The 22451-nt window shown below is 32.9% G+C and overlaps 1 protein-coding gene across 6 annotated transcripts in view; it reads right to left on the bottom strand.

The window, feature by feature from the left end:
- BCAS3 (BCAS3 microtubule associated cell migration factor) overlaps positions 1-22451 on the bottom strand; it is a 787317-nt gene that overhangs the window by 533731 nt on the left and 231135 nt on the right. For all 6 annotated transcript variants that reach the window (XM_051994106.1, XM_051994105.1, XM_051994107.1 and 3 more), the window contains exon 13: positions 1761-1854. In XM_051994106.1, the coding sequence (XP_051850066.1) occupies positions 1761-1854 (94 nt within the window). The remainder of the gene's footprint in view (positions 1-1760; positions 1855-22451) is intronic.

Genomic DNA, 22451 nt, shown 5'->3' with positions numbered 1-22451 from the left:
CTTGAAAATTCTTGAACTTTTGTTCTTCTAGATGAACTGTGTTATCTTTTTCTAGCTCTGTAATTTCTTGGCAGATTAATTAATATGGCACTGAATAAGTAGATTAATTTAGGCAGAATTGTCATTTTTATTATATTAGCTCTGTCTACCCATGAACACTCAATATTCTTCCAATTGTTTAGATCTCACTTTATTTGTGTGGAAGTGTTTTGTAATAATGTTCATATAGTTCCTGACTTTGTCTTGGCAGGTAGACTCCCAAATATTTTATATTATCTACAGTTATTTTAAATGGAATTTCTCTTTATATGTCTTGCTATTGAACTTAAGTTTATAACATAGAGAAATCCTGATGATTTATGTGGATTTATTTTGTATCCTGAAATTTTGTTAAAGTTGATAATTGTTTCTAGTAGTTTTTAGTGATTCTCTAGGATTTTCTAAGTATACCATCATATCATCTGCAAAGAATGATAGTTTTTTCCTCATTACCGATTCTAATTCCTTTAATTTCTTCTCTTATTGCTAAAGCTAACAAAGATAATAGATATAGAAAGATATCCATTGGTTGAAAAACAGCTCAGAAATTGTGATACATGGATATATTTCTGTCCTAAAAGAAATGATGTTTGTGACTAATATTGTTGTCTTCACTCTGCTAACTTTATTCTGCATTAATTCATAAAAATTATTCAATATTCACAGTAACTACCATAATTTAATATAAAGGACATCAAAAAATCAAAAGTATATATAGCAAAATTATAAATATGAATTGGGATTCAAATGAAAAGATTTGAAAAATATCATGGAGATGGGAGGTTCACAATTATTGCACATTACACATATTTTGGAATATTTTCAATGTTCCAATCAGTTATGATGACTTTTCTTTCCATTCTAAAAAAAATTATTGGTTATAAGGTCTGGGAAAGGAGAGCTATGCAGTGATACTATAATGATATAAGAAATAGAAAATATGAATAAAACATACTTTTAAAAACAAATTAACATATTTTCCTATTATATCTGATCATAAAACAGTTCACAAACAATTAGATAAGTACATAATACTATCAATATGAATAAAATAAGGTTGATTAAGAAGTTTGAAAATTTACATCCCCTTCTCAAAGGAGTTAGAATAAGTATTAATTTCTAATTTGCTCCTCTAGAAGGTTGTACTACTGCATAAGACATAAATGGTCCGGAAATATAAAAAGGCAATTCTCATGGAAAGAAATCCAAACCATTTAAAGGCACATTTTAAAAAAATACTCCATATCACTAGTAATTAGAGAAGTGAAATGGAAGCAATTCTAAAGTTCCACCATGCACCCAAAAGGATGGGAAAAATTTTTCATAAAAAAAAATAAATAAATAAAGCAATAGCAAATGATGGCTAGATTGTAGGAAAATATGCACATTATTGCACTCTTGGTGGAATTTTGGGTATTACAATTCTGAGAAATAAGTTAAAAGTATTATCACAAGAAATCTGAGTAAACAAGCATGAATTAATGCAAAGTAAAATGAACAAATCTATAATAATTTATGCCAGAACTAAAATGGTTTATCCTGGTGATGGATAACAATACAAAAAAAAAAATGGCAGGAAATATTGGATTGGATGAGGACAAATTTACTGACTTGGCCTAAATCAGAATTTTGTAGAAAAGAAGGATTCTGTTAAAGATAGTGAATATTCACTTCAACTAATCCAAATTCAGAAACAAAGCAATGCCACAGAGACCACTTACCACTTGTGTTAAAAGCCATACAGCAAACAGGCTTTTCATGGGCAGGGAAATGGGCCACAATGCCATTGCCATCAGAGTCTTCACTTACAAGCACCTACATAAAAGCATAGAAAATAAGGCAAATGAAACATTTCTTGGGTAAAAATAAAAGAAGAATAATTGCATTTTGTGGAGGGCCCCATCCTAGCACATGACCAAAACTTGTAGACTAAGGTCAACACATCATTACTTTCAGAATGGTGAGATGGGAAAACATCATCACACAAATTGTAGCTCTTACCAGATCATTATAGGAAAGGAGTAAAGTTTTTTGTCAATGAGTAATAAGGAGGGGAAAAAAGCAGTTTTACATATATAAATTGAGCACTTAATTCTTTTTACCTTTTTTTCTTGGATTTATAACTTGAGTGATTCTTTAAAGTTAAAAAAAAAAAATCACCACTTGCAAAACAATTGAAATAAATATACCTATAAGCCTAGACCAGAATAACAGGATCAGGGAACTAACTCCCCAGTTATCTGAAAGATTCTAATCAGTATTTTAAATAATGACTTTGTGACTCTTAATCTCACAGATAGCAGAAATTGAGCAACTTACATTAATAACACATGTGGTTTCCAAAAAAAAAGAAACTAATAATAGCACTAATGATTTTCTTGTCAGTCATAAAACTGATATGACAGAAGTCAAGAAAGAAATGTGCCCAAAATAATGAACAAAAAAGAATTCTTTAAGATGAAAAAATGTATTAGCAATTCTTTTATTCTTCAAATAATTAAATCATACCATAAATATGAATCACAAACAATATATTTTGTTTCCATTTTGAAAGAATTACTTGGCATAATACCTATTACCTGGTACAAAAAAGTATGCAATCAATTTTGGGGTTTTCAAAATATTTATTATATGCACTGAAAATAAGTTCCCATACTCCCCTCCCAATCCATGAACAAAGAACAAAACAAAAAAGAAGCTCTCACAATAAAGTATGCTGAGTCCAGCAAAATAAATGTCCATATGACACATGCCCGGAAAATTTTTTTCCCTCTCCAATATAAGTTAATTTTTACTTTGGCAAAAAAAGAGGGGCATGACTCATCTGCAGTCCTGTAGACTTCTGACTTATCATTGCATTGACTAGAGTTCTAACATATTTCAAAGAATGTTAATGTTTCCTTAGTTTTGTTTTCTGTTTTATGGTGTTTGTTGTTGTTGTTGTTGTTGTTGTTGTTGTTGTTGTTTTGTAAAGGCAATTGGGGATTAAGTGACTTGCCCAGAGTCACACAGCCAGGAAGTGTTAAGTATCTGAGGTCACATTTGAACTCAGGTCCTCCTGACTTCAGGGCAGCTGCCCCCATTAATGTCATAATTGTTCACCTACTTCCACTCACTTAGCACTGTACCTAAAACATAGTTAAGTGCTTAATTAATGTCTATAGCCTGAGGGATTGACTACCAACTTTGCTCTTCTCCAGAAAGAGAGATGTGGGTAGGTACTAAGTTCCTGAAAATGTCAATTTCATCGTTTACTTATGGCATAATTATGTTCCATTACATATTTATATAATATGTAGAAAGATACAATCCTGCCACAGTAGAAGGACACTCCATTAGTTTCTAATTTGGGGGAAACACAAAAAGAATTGCTACAGGGGCAACTAGATGGTACAGTGGATAGAGCACCAGCCTGAAGTCAGGAGGACCTGAGTTCAAATCTGACCTCAGACATGTAACACTTCCTGGCTGTGTGACCCTGGGTGAGTCACTTAACCCCAATTGCCTCAGCAAAAACAAGCAAACAAACAAAAAGAATTGCTACCAATATTTCAAATCAAATAGGTCCCTTTCCACATTCTTTGATTTCTGGAGTTTATGATGAAAAATGCTATCTATCTACACAAAAAGAATCAATGAAGTCTAAATGCTGATTATAATATTTTTTAAAACTTTAACTTTTAAACTAACTTGGGAGTAGGTGTTCTTGTATTTTCTTTCATAATATAATAGGGAAATAAGTTTTGCGTAACTGCACATGCATTGTATATCAAAATGGTTGCCTTCTCAAAGAGGTGAAAGGGGAAGAAGAAGAAAGGGAAAGATTTTGCAACTTAAAATTTTAAAATATAAATGTTTAAAACTGTATTTAAATATAATCTTTAAAAAATTTTAAAAGACAGTTTCATGTTCTCCTAAATACCCTCCCCAAAATCACTCCTTGTTAACAAAGAAAAAATGCATATTTTGGTCATGTCCTACATATATATAAATAGCATTCTCCACCTCTACCCCATAAATGATCTGAAAATAATCAATATTCTATAATATTGGGGATATACTCATATGGTTAAATTTGAGATATCAATGTAGTATATTGATATAATTTCTGATAGCCCACATTAACAATTTTCTTAGAATTTCTTAGAATGAAATAAGGATTTCTTTTCTGAATAATCTATACTTTCATTTTACAAAACACTGAGTTAAAAAGCTCCATTATGTCAAATTCCCCCTTATGAAATCTATAGTTTCCGGGGGGGGAGGGGTGGGAAGAAGAGGGGGGAAAGAAGAGAGTGGGGGGGAAGGAGGAGGTTAACCCATACCAAATATTTTTAATGACAAGTGCTTTATAATATACTTTAAGATCTCAAAGTATTGTTCCCTATTCATTCCTAACATTTTTATTACTTCTCTTTTGTTCCTCCCAATGATTTGTTATTATTTTATTGAGTTCCACAATGTGTCTTGATTGGTTCTTAAATTGGAACGGCATTAAAATGTGTGAATTAGCTTTGGTGATATTGTGATTTTTATTGTATTGAAATGGCCCACTCAATTGCACAAAATATTCCCTCAATTGATTAAAATGCATTTTTTATTTAAGGATCATTTTGTGGCTAAATTTATATAAATACTGAGTGTGCTTTGGTAAAAGGATTCCCAAATAACACTATACATGTAATTATTTTGAATGAAATATTCCTTTGCATTATGTCTCTTAGATTTATTTGTTATTAGTGTTGTTTGTTTGTCCTTTGTTCTCAAAGAGGATCATGACATTGGGAAGATGATGACATGACTCACAAGTGAATTGGATTTAAAGTGAGGAAGAGCTATACAAAGTCATCAGCCTTACTCTCTCCTCTGGAGTCATCTGGGCACAATGGAAAGACATAAATCAGGACAACTGAATTTGTTATTATAGAGAAATGTGGTAGTGGTGGTGATTGTTTTCTGTTAATTTATTTTGTAGACTGTAACTTTGCTAAAGCTCTTATTTCAATAATTTTTTTTTGTTGTTGATTTCCTAGGATTTTTTAAAAAGTAAACTATGCTGTCATTAGCAAAAAAGGGATACCTTTATCTCTTCCTTTGACTATCTTTATGTCTTTAGTTTTATCTTCATGTTTCACTCTTTGCTAACATTTCTAAATCTATGACAAATAATAGTAAGAAAAGGGGGAATCCTTGCTTTTGTCCTATATTTTCTGGGAAAGTATCTATTGTATTGCCATGCTAGCTTTTGGTTTTAAATATATTTTTATGATAGGAAAAAACAAAACAAAACTTTATCTTCCTCTCTGACATCCATTTCTGTGATGTTTTTCTTCTTTAAAATATAAAGGTTCTCTCTGGGAGCAGGTTTCTTGGGGAGGTTTTCTGGAGGCGACCTTAGTTTCAGTTAAAAGTAATAATCACCCAAATGCAGCCAGGTGTTACAAGTTCAGATCTTTTATTGGCTTCCTCCAAAATAGCCTGGTTAGTATTTCTTAGAGGCTTATCTTTCTGCTTAGTTCCAAGAGCTCTTGCAGTTGTCCTTTGCCTCTGCTTTCTTCAGCCTCCAGCCAGCACAAAAGTAGAAGATGGAATAAATCTCTCTCACCTCCCAGAGAGGGCTTGTGGGCTTCCTCCCAGAGTGCTCCTCTCTGATCCCTAGCAATGTTCCGAAGTGAACTAACTTGACTGGCTCCCTGAAGCTCTATTTATGCTCCTTCTGCAAGAGTGGGATTGTAGGTTTCCTCCTACAGTGTTCTCTAGCCTTAAGAGCTTCAAGGGAGATGTGAATTCACAAAGTTACAAAGTTAACTTTGTGAATCTCCCACACTTGTGAACTCCAATGAGTACTTAAATACTTCTTGCTTATATGAACTCTCTAAAGGTGTGAACACAAGCACTGTTTCTATCAGTAACACTTAGTACCTTGTTTCTTCTGGACCATAACATCTCCTTGTAAGATCAGATCAATCATACTGAACCATGCTAAATTAGATAATTATTGTCTCTATCAACTCTAATGAGTTAACACTTTGTAAGGATCCCAACATATTTCAGCTCTAAATCTAAAAAATTAATGATCATATGAAAACTCACAATTACATAGCACTTAAGGTTCACAAAGGATTTTATATACATTATTCCATTACAATTCTATGACAGAAGTGCTGTTATCAACATTTTAAAGTTGAGCAAATTGAGGGCCAGAGAATCCCAATGACTACATTGTTCTGCCTTGCCTGGAGAGGCAGAGTGTTATAAACAAGAAGTACATTGGCTTTGGAGTCATAAGAAATAGGTACCAATCTTAGTTTTATTATTTACTTTCTCTGTGAGCTAAGCAAAATCATTTAAATTCTCAGGGGCTCAACTGTAAAATGAGGGAGTGGTAATACAATATGGATGAAATCTTTGTAGCAGTACACTGAAGATACTAACATCCCATTTTTATCCTCAACTAATCGAAATTTCTCTTCAAATGTGACTAATGATGTCCTCTGTGGCAGATCCAGTGGTCTTTTTTGAATTCAAATCATTTACTTCTCAATAGCATTTGACACTTGAAAATACCTCCTACTTTGGTTTGTGTGACAAAGAACTTTGATGGATCTACATTCATTTCTTAACTATGGATATCTTTCTAAATCCTATCCTTACTCTTCTCTTATAATTCCCTACTGAATTCATTAACTTTCATAGTGACAATCACCTAGTATTACCAGTATTCATATTTCTCTATGTTAGCAGTGGAAGAGTCACTTTGTACAAGTCACATCACTTCTGTTAGACTCATTTTCCTTACCTTTAAAAAATGGGATTAGGGGGCAACTAGATGGTGCAGTGGATAGAGCACCAGCCTTAAAGTCAGGAGGACCTGAGTTCAAATCCGGATCCAGACACTTAATACTTCTTAGCTGTGTGACCCTGGGCAAGTCACTTAACCCAATTGCCTTAGCCAAAAAAAAAAAAAAAAGGGGGTGGGGTGGGGAATGGGGTAGGGGATAGGCTGGACTACATCAACCACATCAATGAGCATTTTTAAAGCACATCAAGCCAATCAAGCTTTCATATAGAAGATGAAAATTTACTTCTGTCATAAATCAAAGAATCTAAGCAGCAGAAGTAAAAACAGAAAACATTTAAGAGAACAGTGAAAAGTGAAAGAGACCAGTAACAAACTACTGAATTGTTAAAAAGTTATTTCCTCAGTTTTGCAATTAACACCAATGAATAAACAATATAGTAGGGTTCAGGACATTGATTATTACTATACAGAATAGTTTTCTTTCTCTGTCTACATTAGCCATAGCTCAGTATGAAGTAGGGAGGCAATGCATAATATGCAAGGAACAGGAAGAAGGCAGATAATCAGATACAGGAAAATTTAAAAAGTATAAAGAGGCCTAGTTTTAAATGCTATGCAAAAAATTATATATTTGATTTTATAGGTAATAATAAGGAGCAGTACTTGAAGGAGTGGGGAGGAGAGAATGATATGAACAAATCTGTATTTTAGGGAAATCATTTCAACAGCTAAGTAGAAAACGGAATGGAGGAAAAAGAGTTTTGAGATCAATGAGAAGTATACCTGTATTATACTGTAGTAGTCTTAGGTACAAGGTCTTGAAGACTTGAGCTAAAGTCTCAGCTATGTGATTCCAAAAGAGACATAGAGTAAAAATATTACTGATGTAACCCGAGATCTTTTGGGGGGACGTTTCAGAGTTCACCCCCCATTATTCACCCCCCCAAGATCTCAGTTTACAAAAGATCTCAATTTACATCATTGTGAAGATAAAAACAAGATCTGGCAACAGATTATATATATAGAATAAGTGTAACAGAGGAGTTGAAGAGTCTGGATGACTGGGAAGATTGTACCGCAAGTTAAGAATAGGAAGATTTTGGGGGGATGTCATTCTTTTTTAGTCATGTTTGGAGTAAACAATTTGCAGACAGACATGGATAGATAGACACAGTCACTCAAAACCAGAAGTAGCTGTCTTATATTCCTTTTTTATTTTCCACTACTAAAATATTAACCATTATAAGAAATTATTCTACTGGTAAAACATTATCTAAACTCATTTAAAATGGGGTTTAGATCTTCATTCCTTCAAACTTCCAATCATAGTCTATGGGCATAGTCATACTGCAGCTCAAAGAATAAATGATGTGAGTCATCTGTTTCTTGGAGTCTTTCCTGACATTCCTTTCATGCAAGCTACTGAATTGTTTTAAGTTCTTTCTTTACTTTTGCAGTCAATACCAATGAATAAACAATATGGTAGGAGAAAGAACACTGATTATTATATAGACGTCTTCTTTCTGTCTCTAACTAGCCATAGTTCAGCAACACAACATTGTGCGATGATCAACTTTGACAGGCTTAGCTCTTCTCAGCAATACAATGATCTAAGACTATTCTGAAGGACTTATGATGAAAAATGCTATTCATACCCAGAGAAAGAATTGAATGTGCCTAAACATAGAAGCATACTTTTTTTAAACTTTATTTTTCTTGAAGGTTTTTTTGGTGGGGGGCTTGTTTTTTGGGTGGGGTGGGGGAGATCTATGTTTTATTTCACAACATGACTTTAATGGAAAAAAATAAATTAACATTGAAAATTGTCTTTACGTGTATTTGGAAAAAATAAAATACTATTTAAAAAAAAAAATCTCTCCGTAGCTGTAAAAGATATAATCTTACCTGTTTGTTCTAATTTCTTTATAATAAAATTTTTATATCTAGGTCATGTATCTACTTAGAGCTTATTGTGCTAAATATCTAGTGTGAAATTGGGTTAAACTGAATTGCTATCAGGACTTTTTTCCCATTAGCTATTCCCAATAGCTGGTGTCTTTGGCTTATCAAAACTATATTTCTTGTAGATTTGATACTGGACCTAGGGCAGTGCACATAAACCATTTTGGCTTTTTTTCTTCTATTTTTTATCAATATAAAATATTTTTGAGGATTATCACTTTGTAATAAAATTTGAGATTTTGTATAGCAAGTACTCTTGCAAATTTTTTGTTTATTTTCTTTGAGATTCTTGAATGTTTATTGCTTAACATGAATTTTATTATTTTAATGAAGCTCCATAAACTATAAATGATTAAGTAATTTGATTGGTATGGCATACAATAAATGAACTTAATTTGGGTAGCACTGTCATTTTAACTGTATTAGCACTGTCTAAAGCTAACTAATAATTATTCCAATTTTAAGTCTATTTCTTTTTTTTTGTTCTTTAAAAAAAGTCATCCAAAAGTTTTACATGGAAATTCTGCATATGTCAGTAGTTTGATTTCAAAACACAATGTTTCCTTTGAGTATCTTCATGATCAACCATTTCTAGTACAGAAAGTGTTGTTACTGAATGAACTGTTACTGAAAATGTCCATAGCTTTGCAAAATACATGTGGTTGAATACTTAACTCCTACTATTATTCAACAAAGTACATTTAATGGAAAACAAAATTAGGCATTTCATTTAGGAAAAAATGTAGAATAAAAACAGAGGTTATTATAATGACTTTATAACCCAGTAGGACACCTTGATTGGCAAACCATTTTGAGGAGTCAAACCCAATTTTTTAATTCATAATTATACAAACATACACACATATGATGTCATATCAAGATAATAGACTTATGAAAGGGAGCAGAAGTAAATGCACACATAGGAACAGGGAACTGCAATCAAGTACAATTAAAGTCAAGTAAAATCAACAAATATTTATTAAGTGCCTATCATACTGTAGGTACTATGTAAGGGATACAAAAGGAAACAATCTCTTCTCTCCAAAAACTCATAGTCAAACTATAATAATGAATTAAATTTAATATCTAATCATTGAATATACTTTCAAGAATTAGTTTACCCTCTGCAGTTCTCTAAACAATAACTATCATATTCACCTTAGTTCTCCAAGGGATGCATATAATGCAATTTGTTTTGGTGATGTAAGAGCATTCCATAGGTTCTACTAAAATCACTAAGAGGAAAAAGTCTAAAGACACTCACATATAGGTTATTTAAATTGACATCACCTTTATGTTTCCAGGGAGAATATGGTAGAATATAAAAATTTAACTTTTTAACCAACTTAAGTTACAAATGAAATGGCACTTTACTGTCATTATATAAAGATCTTCCTTCATATGAAATTGCTACATTACTTCTTGATTTCTCTGGGAATGTTGAATGATCCTTGATATTACAAGTCAATTACTAGCCACTTGTGTTCAATAAGTATAAATTTCTTTTTGATTGAATCTTTAGAAATATTATTATGCTTCTTAAAAATCCCAGAATATAAATACTAATTTTTCTTTTTTATGCTCTTTTTGCTGCATATGTGACATTACAGAAAACATAACTATGATCATTGAGATATAGCAACCAACTTCACAATGGGTAGGTAGATGACTTCATCTCACTCTGCAGAACTGGATGTAGAAGGACAAACAGCAGAAGGAGCAGCAGCAAAAGATATATGTGTTTTGTAAATCATTCATATAATTGTCTCTTCTTAGGTATAATCCCAAATATTTGTAATTCAGGAGAATTTTTAAATAGTTTTTCTTTCTATCTCTTCCTGCTGGGTTTCACTGATAATGTAAAAAAAAAAAAAAAAAAGTCTGTGAGTTTATTTTGTATTCTGCAATTCTGTTAAAGTAAGAAATTGTTTCAAAGAAATTTTAAATTGAATCTCTAGAGTCCTCTAAGTAAACCATCATATCATCTGGAAAGGGGAATTTTTTTTCCCCTTTGCTTATTCTCTCTCTGCGGCATCTTTGCTTTTATCTGAAATCATTGTATTTTTATTATGACCTTCTTAGAAATTCTCAATTTGCGTTTGTTTTGAAGAGGTAATCAATGGATTAATTTTCACATTACCCTCTGCTTCTAAAAAAAATCTAATAGATTCAACTTGTACTATATTTCTTTGAAATTCTCAAAGCACATTGTTCTATTTCTTTTCACAAAATAATTACTTAATAAATGTTACCAAATCTATATAATGATGTTCTAAAAATATGAACAAAATAACTGAAAACTTCATTCAATATCCATTTTCTACCAATTCAGACACACACACTTAATAAGGCTAATTATTAGCAGTGATGCATTATGACTCTTTGAACAGTGACTCATAAAATTTACAGTATGAATTAAAGAATGAGGTAGTTTTTGTAGTTAATTCTTTTTAAGCAGATATAGGTCATCATTACAGCATATAATTAATGTTTATTTCTATCCCATCATTATCTAATACTTAATTTGTATGAGAAAATTTTCAAAAACAGAAATCTTTTTGCATAGATACCACCAATCAAGAGTAGCTACCATCATATATCTACGAGTAAAGAGTTGTTTCAATTTTTTCTTTGTATACATGGGGAGAGAAAAGTCACATAACTATATCAAAAAAGGCAATTTTCATTCAAACACACAACCACTATATTTGCCCACACAGATATATTATGGAAGCAAAGATGCTTGCTTAATGTAAGCAGTCATATTGAAATATATCTTACTAAACAAATTTACCATAATGAAGATTTAATTAATTTCTTTAAAGATGCTGAAGGTATCCAGAAATTTTATTCATTGGAAGAACTAAAATCTATCTTATTCTATTAGAAAGACAATAAAATAAGGGAATCTACTCCACTTTAGACATACATTTCTATGTATTGAAAGAAATATCAATAGTCTGGTAGTTTGGCAGAAAATAGGTATAGATAAATCAATTTTAATGCTGTACTATTTGATTATTAATATAATTCAAATTTCCTTCTCTATAAAAAGAGAAGTCTCTCTCTTTCTAAAGAATATCAGAAGGATTACAGCTTTGCTCCAGGTATTTGGGCAAGATCCCCAACCAAGTGGGAAACATGATTTCTTTTTAGGTTATAACTAGCTTCCAATTTCGGTGAATCCTCCTTTCCCTGGGAGAAGGAACTCCTATCCTTAACCCATTTATTGGAGTTTATGATGACCCAGGCAATGAAAGAGAAAACTAGCCAGGAAAGTCCAGATGGAAATGGTTTCTCCTGCACAGATTGCTAGAGGCTGCCGAGTTTCATGATCAAGTCATGTTCTCAGGAGGAACTGAAGATTTTCTAGCCTTCCTCCTCATTAAATATTCACCAATCAGGGTCAAATTTCATTTGTCAGGATAGTTCACTATCAGAAGGAATAGCCATGATTTAAGGTGTTTTAGAGTCTCCCTTGGCATCTGCTTACTGAGAGGAACTACAAACCATCAATCTGTAGATTGGCTAGCTTAATAAATAAATGGTTTATTAATGCCTGCAGGAGGGGACTCCAAAGTAGAGACTACGAAGGCATCCTCCTTTAATGGAGTTACTAAATTTTGAACTGAAAATGAAAAAACTTCCTCCTACTACTTATAATCCCTTGAAACAAAACTCTAGTGATTTTCAGAGAAACTTTCACTGAAATCTAACTTATGCAATGATGAAAAATATGCTCTATTGTGGTGATTTTCTTCTTTTTTTAAAAATAATATAATGGTTCTTTTTGGGAGAAAACAAGTTTCTTGGGGAGGTTTTCTGGAGGCAGCCTTAGCTGTAATCCCCCAAAGTAATAATCACCCAAAATACAGCCAGCTGGTAAAAATGCCAACGTTTATTTTCTCCTTCCAAAATAGCCTGGTTAGTTGAGCCCCATCTCTCTTCTTGGTTCCAAAAGCTCTTACAGATTGTCCTTTGCTTCTGCCTCTGCTTTCTTCAGCCTCCAGCCAGCCAAATGGAAAATGGAATGAATCTCTCTTGCCTCTGAGAGAGGGCTTCTGGCTCTCAATCTCCCAGAGTGCTCTGTGTCTCTCCCAGCGTGCTCCTCTCCAATGTAATTCAGCTGAACTCCTGACTGAGTCTGCTTCTTATATATCATCTCCCAAAGGTCTACTTCTCCCCTCAGAGGGAGGGATTAAGGGAGGTGTGGATTCAGATATCTTCTACTAAATCCTGAAATCTCCCAAACGTGTGAACTCCAATGAGTACAGGTGCGAACACAAGCATTGTTTCTATCAGTTGTACTTAGTACCTTGTTTCTTCTGGACCATAACATCTCCTTGTAGGATCAGATCAATCATACTGAACCATGCTAAATTAGATAATTATTGTCTCTATCAACTCTAATGACTTTACACTTTGTAAAGATTCCAACACTCTATACTCTAAAAATAGAAGAGGGCAGACTCTAGATCTAATGTATGCAACAACCAAAAAATGGTTTTCAGAAATCAGAATTTGAAGGTAAACTCTTTGTCTAATATCTTTACATGCATATACAAACACATACAATACAATTTCAAAATTTGAATTACTAGTACAGAGAACTGGATTTGGATTCTACAAGCTGCAAAATTTCGAAGTGCATCAGGCAACTAACTGCCTAGGAAACTACATTACAGACAAGCTGAAATCATAGATCCTACACATTTGGAAGCATGGTAGAAGTACATTTTCTCAGCATGATACCTATGGGCAAGGAAGACTGAATCAGACTCAGGTGACAAGTAGGTTATTTTTCTTGAACTGCTTAGTTTCTTTATTATAAGGTAGAGCTTTCTTGTGAAAGAAAGGAAGAAAATATATTTAGAAATAAAACTGATATCACTAAAAAGAAGAAAAATTTTAAAAATAAACATATATGCAGGTTGGAATCTTTACAAACTGCTAACTCATTAGAGTTGATAGATTATTGATCTGCTCTTACAAGAAGATGTTTTGGGCCAGAACCTGAAACAAGGTACTAAGTAGATCTAATTGATACAATGCTTGTGTTTGCACCTTTACTCATTGGAGTTCACATGTTTGGGAAATTTCAGGGTTTAGTATGAGATATCTGAATTCACACCTCCCTTAAAGCTCTTAGGGCCAGAGAACACTATGGGAGAAAACCCATAATCCCATTCTCTCAGAAGAATCATATATAAGCCAGTGAAGAGTGATTCATTCAAATATATTTTCCACTTGGCTGGCTGGTAGCAGAAGAAGAGTTTTGAGAGGAAGAAGCTACGAGTCGAGAGTTGAGCAGGAGATTGAGAAGGCTCTCTGTGGTGGCTGGGCTCCTGCACTTCCCACACTGAGACCAAGCTGGTTTGAAAGACTCACCAGAAAGCTAGCCGAGCCCCAAGTGAAGGAGACAAGAGATTCATTCCATCTTTGTGCTGGCTGGAGGCTGAAGAAAGCAGAGGCAGAGGCTGAAGGACAAAACCTTTGGATTTGGAGACATTCAGAGGGAGCTTTTGGAACCAAGCAGAGAGATAGGCCTCTAAGAATCTAGCTATCCGGGGCCAAGGAAAGAGACAAGACTTGGAAGAAGAAATAAATGTTTGTATTTTTACCAGCTGGCTGCATTTGGGGTAATTATTGATCTGAACTGATACTAAGGCTGCCTCCAAGAAACCCCCCCCCCAAGAAACCTGCTCTCTCCCCCAGAGAGAACCTTTATATTGTTTTAAAGAAGGAAAAAAAACCCCACCACATATACATATATATGTACATATATATATATATATATACATATATGAAATTTTAAGGAAAAAAATGTACCAATCATGTCTTCAAAAACGTAAGATGAAATGCAGAATGACAGTTGAAGTGGAAAGAATCTGGTAGCCAGCAAACCTGGATCCTAGTTCCAGCTATATTACTAAGTAGATGCAACATATTGGAAAAATTCTTTCCTTTTGTAGGGTCTCTTTTTCCTCATCCATAAAATGTAGGAGGATAATCATTACTTAAAGATCAGTGAAACTCTAACAAGCTGTGATCCAATAACAAAAAATTACCAGCAGCTAAATTTAATACAATGGACAGCTAGGTAGCATAGTGGATAGCACGCTGACTCTGGAGTCAGGCAGAACTGAGTTAAAATATGGTTTTAGTTAGACATTTACTACTTGTGTGGTCTTGAACAAGTCACTTTACCCTGTTTACCTCAGTTTCTTTACCTGTAAACTGAGTTGCAGAAGGAAACAACAAACCACTCCAGAATCTTTGCCAAGAAAATCCCAAATGGAGTCATAAAGAGATACAACTGAAATGACTAAACAACAACAACAAATATGAATCTGACATCTGAGTTCTCCTTTACTATTCACTCCTCAACTCTTTTCTTGGAAGTAACTATGCATAATAAATCTAGTATCAAGTTTAGTCACTTCACACTATTTCTCTATATGTTTCTTTATTATTTTTTCCTTTTTTTGTTTTATTTTATTTTCAATTCTGAATTCTCTCACACTCTCTCCCTTATTCCCCACTTCCTACCTAATGATAAAAAAAAAAACTTGTTACAAATATGTATTATCATGCAAAGCAAATTTTCACATTGAGAAAAAGCAAAAAAGGAGACGAAGAGAGAAGTAAATTCTTCAATCTACTCTGTGAAAATACCCGTTTTCTGTCTCAAGATGGACAGTGTGTTTTATCATGAGTCCTATACTAATGAGATAGTAGATCATTTTGCTGATAAGAATTGCTAAGTATTTCATATCTTTACAATATTGTTGTCTTTGTATAAATTGCTCTCAGTTCTCCTCACTTTACTACGCATCAATTCATTTAAGCTTTCCCAAGTCTTTTGAAGCTATCTCCTTTCTTACATCACAACTGCAGTTCATCATCTTCACGTACCATAACTTCTCCCACCATTTCCTAATGGAAGGCCACTCTCTGTTTCCAGTCCTTTATTCACACACACACACACACACACACACACACACACACACACATACACACATACATATATCAGGAGTTAAACAGGATTTATTAAGTGCATAACACATTAGTGCTATGAAAGTCTTTTTAAAAAATTTTTATCTCTTTCACACATGGTCAAAGTGGTAGTATAACTGAGTGAAAAGGTATAAAGGATTTAAAAACTTTTTGGGTATAGTTCAAATTGCTTTTTAGATCAAACTAACATTCTACCAATAATGCAATAAAGTAACTTGTTTTCTCACAATCCTTTATGTGTTTGTCATTTTTCATTTTTGTCAATTTAGCAAATCTGATGAGTATGAAGGGGTATTTAAAAATTATTTTAATTTACATTTCTCCAATTATTAATGATTAAAATATTTTTCAATTAGTTATTGACATCTTAATTTTTTCCTCTAAACACAGCATATTCATATCTTTTGACCATTTATCAATTAGGGAATGGCTCTTATGCCCTCTTCTTTCCACTGACCTACATATTATACTGCCATAGGCCTTTTTCATTTCACACCAATAGTTTTCTGGTTGGGTATCACTGTATCTAATCTTTCCAAGCTTCAATTAATCTTCCAATCAGCTGCTAAAATGATTTTCCTAAAGTACAGTTCAGATCATATAACTCTCTATTAAAGAAACTCCATTTGTTCCAGGATTCAAATATAAAATGCTGTTTGGCATTTAAGGCACTCAAAAACCTATATTTCTATTTTCTTGACACTTAATACCCTCCACATATTTGACAATGCAGTAATATTTGCCCTCTTGATATTGCTGTCAGAATACCTTCGATCTCCTGAATATCTACTTTTTTTTACCAGGTATCTACCATGCCTCTACCTCTATCTACCATGTTCTCTAGCTTCACTTCGGCCTGCTAGTTTCTCTGACTTGCTTTAAAAATCAATTCAAATGCCATTTTTGACAAGTTATCTCTTTATACTCGGCCTTCAGGGCCCATCACTGTGTTACTGCCTTCCTTCTGAGGCTATTTTCCATCAACTCTAAGTACATCCTATACTTACATGATTGTTTGTAGAGGTTATCTCCGCTTTCACAATATAAGCTTCTTGAGGAGAAGAACTAAGTCCATCATAGTAGACTATAACATAATCTTGTTGTTACTGTATATAATGTTTTTCTTGGCTTTGTATACTTCAATCAGCACACGTTCATGTAAATATTTTCAAATTTTTCTGAAATCAGTCCACTCATCATTTTTTATAGAACAATAATATTCCATTACATCCCTATACCATAACTTTTTTAGCCATTCTCCAACTGGTGGGCATCTACTTAAATGCCAGTTTCTTGCCACTATAAAAAGAACTGCTAAAACATTTTTGTACATATGGTTCCTTTTCCCTCTTTTATGATTTCTTTGGGATAAAGACTCAGCAGAGACACTGCTAGATCAAAGGGTATGGACAATTTGATAATTTTGGGCATAGTTCCAAATTGCTCTCCACAATGTTAGATCATTTCACAACTCCACTAACAATGCATTAGTGTCCCAGTTTTTCCACATCCCCTCCAATAGTGACCAATTTTTTTCCTGTCATCTTAGCCAGTTTGAGAGGTATGAGTTGACAATATCTTTTGAATAAAAATTAATTTCAATAACCATTAGAATTTCATAAAGGCTAATTATAAAAGACTCAAGTTACAGGAAAGAGGGACCAAAGTTCTACCCTCCTACAGAATAAGAGTTTTGCTTTTAGTATCAAAACTCTATGTGGATGCTAGACAATAGTACATAAAATTAAAGGCCTACTAACTTTGATGGAGTCATATATACCATTCAGGTTAAAATACTGTGATATTATACTGATGTACTGGTAGAGGTCATTGGAAGGAAAAAAGTAAATATCACCTGAAAATTATGAAAATGAAGCCTTCTCTTGACCTTGGGAAGAAGGCCAACTGTGTGGTGAGAAATAAGTCATGAAACTTTCCTCAAATGGCCCATTCTTAAAATTTTTTTAAAAATAGGCAAGAAGACCTAATTAAATTATTAAATTAAATTGTTCTGCTATTTATTAGTAATATTACCCAGTTTTATTCAAGAGTTAACCCCAGAAAGCCATGTTGACATGCCCAAAATGATTCTCTTCTTTTCTTTTCTATAACCCTTCACTCTTCTCTGTGGTGGTAATCAGTGTTGATTGAACCATATGTATCTTTCCTTATCAGACCTCATAACCAAACATCTCTTTTCCCTCTTGTTTCTCATCTTTTCTAGATTTTCTGTATTTCCTGCAGCTCGGCATATTTTTCAAAATCCTTGAGGAAGAAGTGAACTTTTAAACAAAATTAGTCTCTGGATATAGCCTACCCTTCATCATAGTTGTCATAACAATGTGGTACTCTTGTAACAGATAGGGATCTTGGGCTTCTTCTTACTAATTGCCTCAGAACCGAAGCACAATGAAGGAGAGAAGGTAAAAGATTCGAACAAGGCCACCAAAAAAGGGAAATAAAAGTCACCCATGAATTTGAGGACTCCGTTTCCCTAGGTCTCCCAAGCTCTGAAGCTGGCCAAATGCAGGGAAAAAAATATTACATCTGGCAGAGCTGGTCAAATAGGCAATTCTGTGGATTTCCCTTATGTTACTGTGCAAACTGCCATAAACATTCAAAAAGCTGGTGAATTGGTAGTTCTTGTGCTAGATCTTTATTTTCTTCTCTTTCTAACACAGTAATCTTGATACTATGTTTCATGTCAGAATGAATTAAAAACCAAGCCATAAAGTAAAAATACAGATGAGCTTAGGTTTTCTACAGGCCAGTGTGTCATCATACAGCTTTTCCAATATCTTCTCAATAGATTTCAAAATCACTAAAAGAGAAGTGATTCCATATAATAACAACAAGCTCTTTTGGGGGAGAGTCCACAGAATCACTTTTCTTCCTGTTTGAAATGCCAGGGTGTCAGCACCACCAGACAACAAAATATAATTTTCCAAAAGACCAGTCTCTACTCACCACTTAACTGAGCACACTGAACCAATGAGCAAGCATTGTCAACTTGACTGTATTAAAGTTCAACAGAACACCATAATTGATACAAGATGGATAAGCCAGTCTTTGTTATTTGAACAGAGAGGCTGACAAAACACCTAGGAAATCACCAAATTTGTTATCAAAACCAGCATTTATTTTCTGGGTAAAGGTGGCTTACATTTTTTTATCCTCCCAAAATATATTTTTCTTCATTTTGAGAGTAATCAAGACTGTTGACTAGTAGTCAAAAGCAATTAGAAGAGCAATTATAACAATTCTTAATGGCAAATTATACCATTTAACTTATCCAGGTCTAGAAATGCTTTTATATAAAACACGAAAGTAACATGAATAAAAATGGGTACAAATTCAATCAAATTGCTTTTGTCCTTAATGCAGTTACTAAAGAAGGATCACGTCATCATAAAATCAAACAAATCAGATTAGCATCAGAAAGATGACGGATCAGATTTTATACCTCTTTACTGTAAACATGAAAATATCTTTATTAAAGACTTGATGGATTTAAACAGCAAAAACCAATGCATTGTCAGCTTCAGTTCCCAAGATGTATGAGGAAGAAAAAAACATTATAGCTAAGGTCAAACATCAGTGGAAAGGGGCTAAAAGTGATAAATCTACAACATTAACTACTGCACTCCTTTTAATAGAATCCAGCATAAACTCAAAACAGCCTTGTGCTCAGACTGAACTATTTATCTGAGACAAAAATGTCTTCTTGACAAAAAACAGATTCTCTTCAATAAAAGAAAGGCAGACAAAATTATGCTCTGAGGGAATCCTGTTGCTTTTTTTTTAAACAAAGAATTATTCTGTAATTCATGTAGATATTAAACTTAATTTTACCTAAATATTTCCAAAAATGTATGGCAATAGAATGAAAAAAATGCAATATTTTAGACTATATATCATTAATCATTAACCATGGCAGAAAAGATACTATCTTTTTTCTAAATGATAATTACATGAGATAATTTATTGGTGTTGAAAATTATTTAGCTTTTGGCATCTGAAAAGCTGAACATTGCTTTTATTGCTATGATTCTTACTTCTTGATAAGAATCTTTATTTGGTTCAATTGTTATCAATTTCTAACTAAATGGAAATGAACTTTTGAAATGGCAGAGGTCTATAGCTCTTCCTTCCTTTCATTCCTCTCAAAACTCTTCCTCCTCTACCAAACTCCAGAGAATTCCTTTTTAATGTAATAAAAAGTTAATAAGGAACAGGGGAAAATTCAATCACATTTGAAAATTCAAAGAGTACAAAATGCTATGCTTGGACAGAGTTAACTCTTTTTCTATTTTCTTCTATTTTTCTATATTCCAGATAATATATGAGAGCTCTTAATTAATATGCCATTCTCACCTTTATGTTTCATCAAAAACATTAAAGAAAGAATATTAAACTTTTAAATGACCCCCTATCTCTCTGTCAACAAATGTTAGATGTTTAACAGACTTATTTGTAGTCACAAAACTGCCTAGTGTTGAGGATCATTACTAGAAACTAAATGTGGGTGGCCCAGTGATGAATTAATTAAGAATCAAGAATCAAAGGTCAAAAGCAAATATTTTTTCTTTAAAACTCACAAACCACTTAAAGTTTATGTATTTAATTCCAATTTTTAAAAGGGGAACATCTGTATAGGTTTATTTCTATCCATTTCAGCTAATTAACAGGTCTAAATAAATAGCCATTAAGGCAAACTGAAAAGTTTGCTAACACTTCATTAAAAGGAAGTTTAAACAAGCACATGAGCCTTGTTAACATATTTTGGTTTACCACAAAGTTACTTGGGCTTCGGGAAAATTATTTTTATTCTGTTTTAAAATAAAATATGACAGCCAGATCTACTGGCTCAAAATTTTAAAGACTTTTCTCTTTTCACTACACCATAGTTCAAACTTTTTCAAAGCCACTGTTTGTTAATGCAAGAACTCACTCCTAAGCAGCTGCCAAATGCCATATTTCACCAAGATGTCTACCACAATATACTAAAAGCATATTTTCCCAAGGAACATTTGATATTTGGGGCTAATACTTTAAAGCCTCTGATACTTTCTAAATGGTATTTTCTGAAGAAGGAAATGAGCATATGCATGGCACAAAGCTAAAACAATTTTAATTCCATCAATGTTGAGCTGTTATTTCACACAATTAAGCTAATTTTATATTGCATTTTAACACAAACATTCACAAACTGATGAAAATGAATTTTTTTTCCTTCCTTGCATAATTGTTTTAGAAATACTCAATTAAAATATTCATATGGAAACATTTTTTATTGTACTGAAAAATCCCACTTATTATGTTCATGTTTATTCAGTCTCTTTCTTGCAAAATGAAAAATGAAATAAAATTATACTTAAGCTTTAAAGATTTTCAACTGCCATGACTTCAGAAAGTATACTGCAAACTGAAGTCACAAAAATTTATTTCTAGGGTAATATTTTTAAATAATGACTATCTTGAATTCCAGTATTTAGCTTATGATATTTGGGGGATTGAAGGGAATTAAACCTTTTAACTTTCTAACAATGATTGGGATTATTCATCACATGGATATACCACATGGGCAGAGTCAATGATATTCTTTAACACAGAACCAAATAAAAAATCAATAGATAAGCCCCATTATGATGTTTGCTTTTGATTTGTGCTTTAAAAAAATCTCTGCCTTATAAATAAAATTATTTATCTCATTTCAAATATGAACTTAAAATCACTATCCAATTAGATATTACAAAGGAAAACATAAAGGTTTCATGCAATCCTACAAAACTCCTAATTTTTCATTTTTGTCTTTAGTAAGAAAATAAAACATACTGTCAAAATTCTGGAAAGGAAGAAAATATTTTGGGCCCCTAAACTCATCTGGCTCAACACTAGTACATTCTGAAAAAAAATGGATTTATATTGCAATAATTTCTAAAATAAAACAGGACTTAAATAAAGTCATGCCATCGATTCTGAAATTTTAAATCCTTTTTCTGCTTTTATTATATTTCTATTTATATAAGTAAACTCAATTTCCAGCACATTTTTGAAGAATTTTGTGATTTAATTTTTTAAAACAAGTAAACAGCAGAAAATATTTGTAAAATAATGGTAAACTAATAAAGAACCAACTCCAAAACCAAAAAGTCAGTTATAATATTTGAATCACTGAAACTTTTTACTCATCTTTCTTCTAGAAAATTCTAAATGTGAAGTTAAGATAGAAGGCTTATAAATTCATTTAGAAGGTTTCTTTTTTTTTTTCTTCCTAAAGCAAATGGATTACCAGAAACAGGATTTATAGCTGTTTTCAACATGCCCAGCACCACCCTCATCCACTCAAATTTATTTCACACATATTCCAGTTCACTCAAGTTACAATGGATTCCTAATTATTCCTTCATTACACCATATCAAACACTTCAACAAGATTCTAAATCCTAGTCAGAGTCTGTTGCTACATTCTACATTAATAACTGTAATCAGAGCAACACCACCACTGGTCAGCATAAATCAGTGTCAATGCTGAGCAAGTGTGAGGAAAGCACAACTGACAGTTCACACTCGATGTTGTCAAAATGTCATGTAAATGAGCATTAAGGGCTGTATACATGTTGGCTCAGCT

The sequence above is a fragment of the Antechinus flavipes genome, chromosome 4 (genome assembly GCF_016432865.1).
Source record: "Antechinus flavipes isolate AdamAnt ecotype Samford, QLD, Australia chromosome 4, AdamAnt_v2, whole genome shotgun sequence".
Taxonomy (NCBI): Eukaryota; Metazoa; Chordata; class Mammalia; order Dasyuromorphia; family Dasyuridae; genus Antechinus; species Antechinus flavipes.
This window is presented reverse-complemented; position numbering and strand designations above follow the sequence as displayed.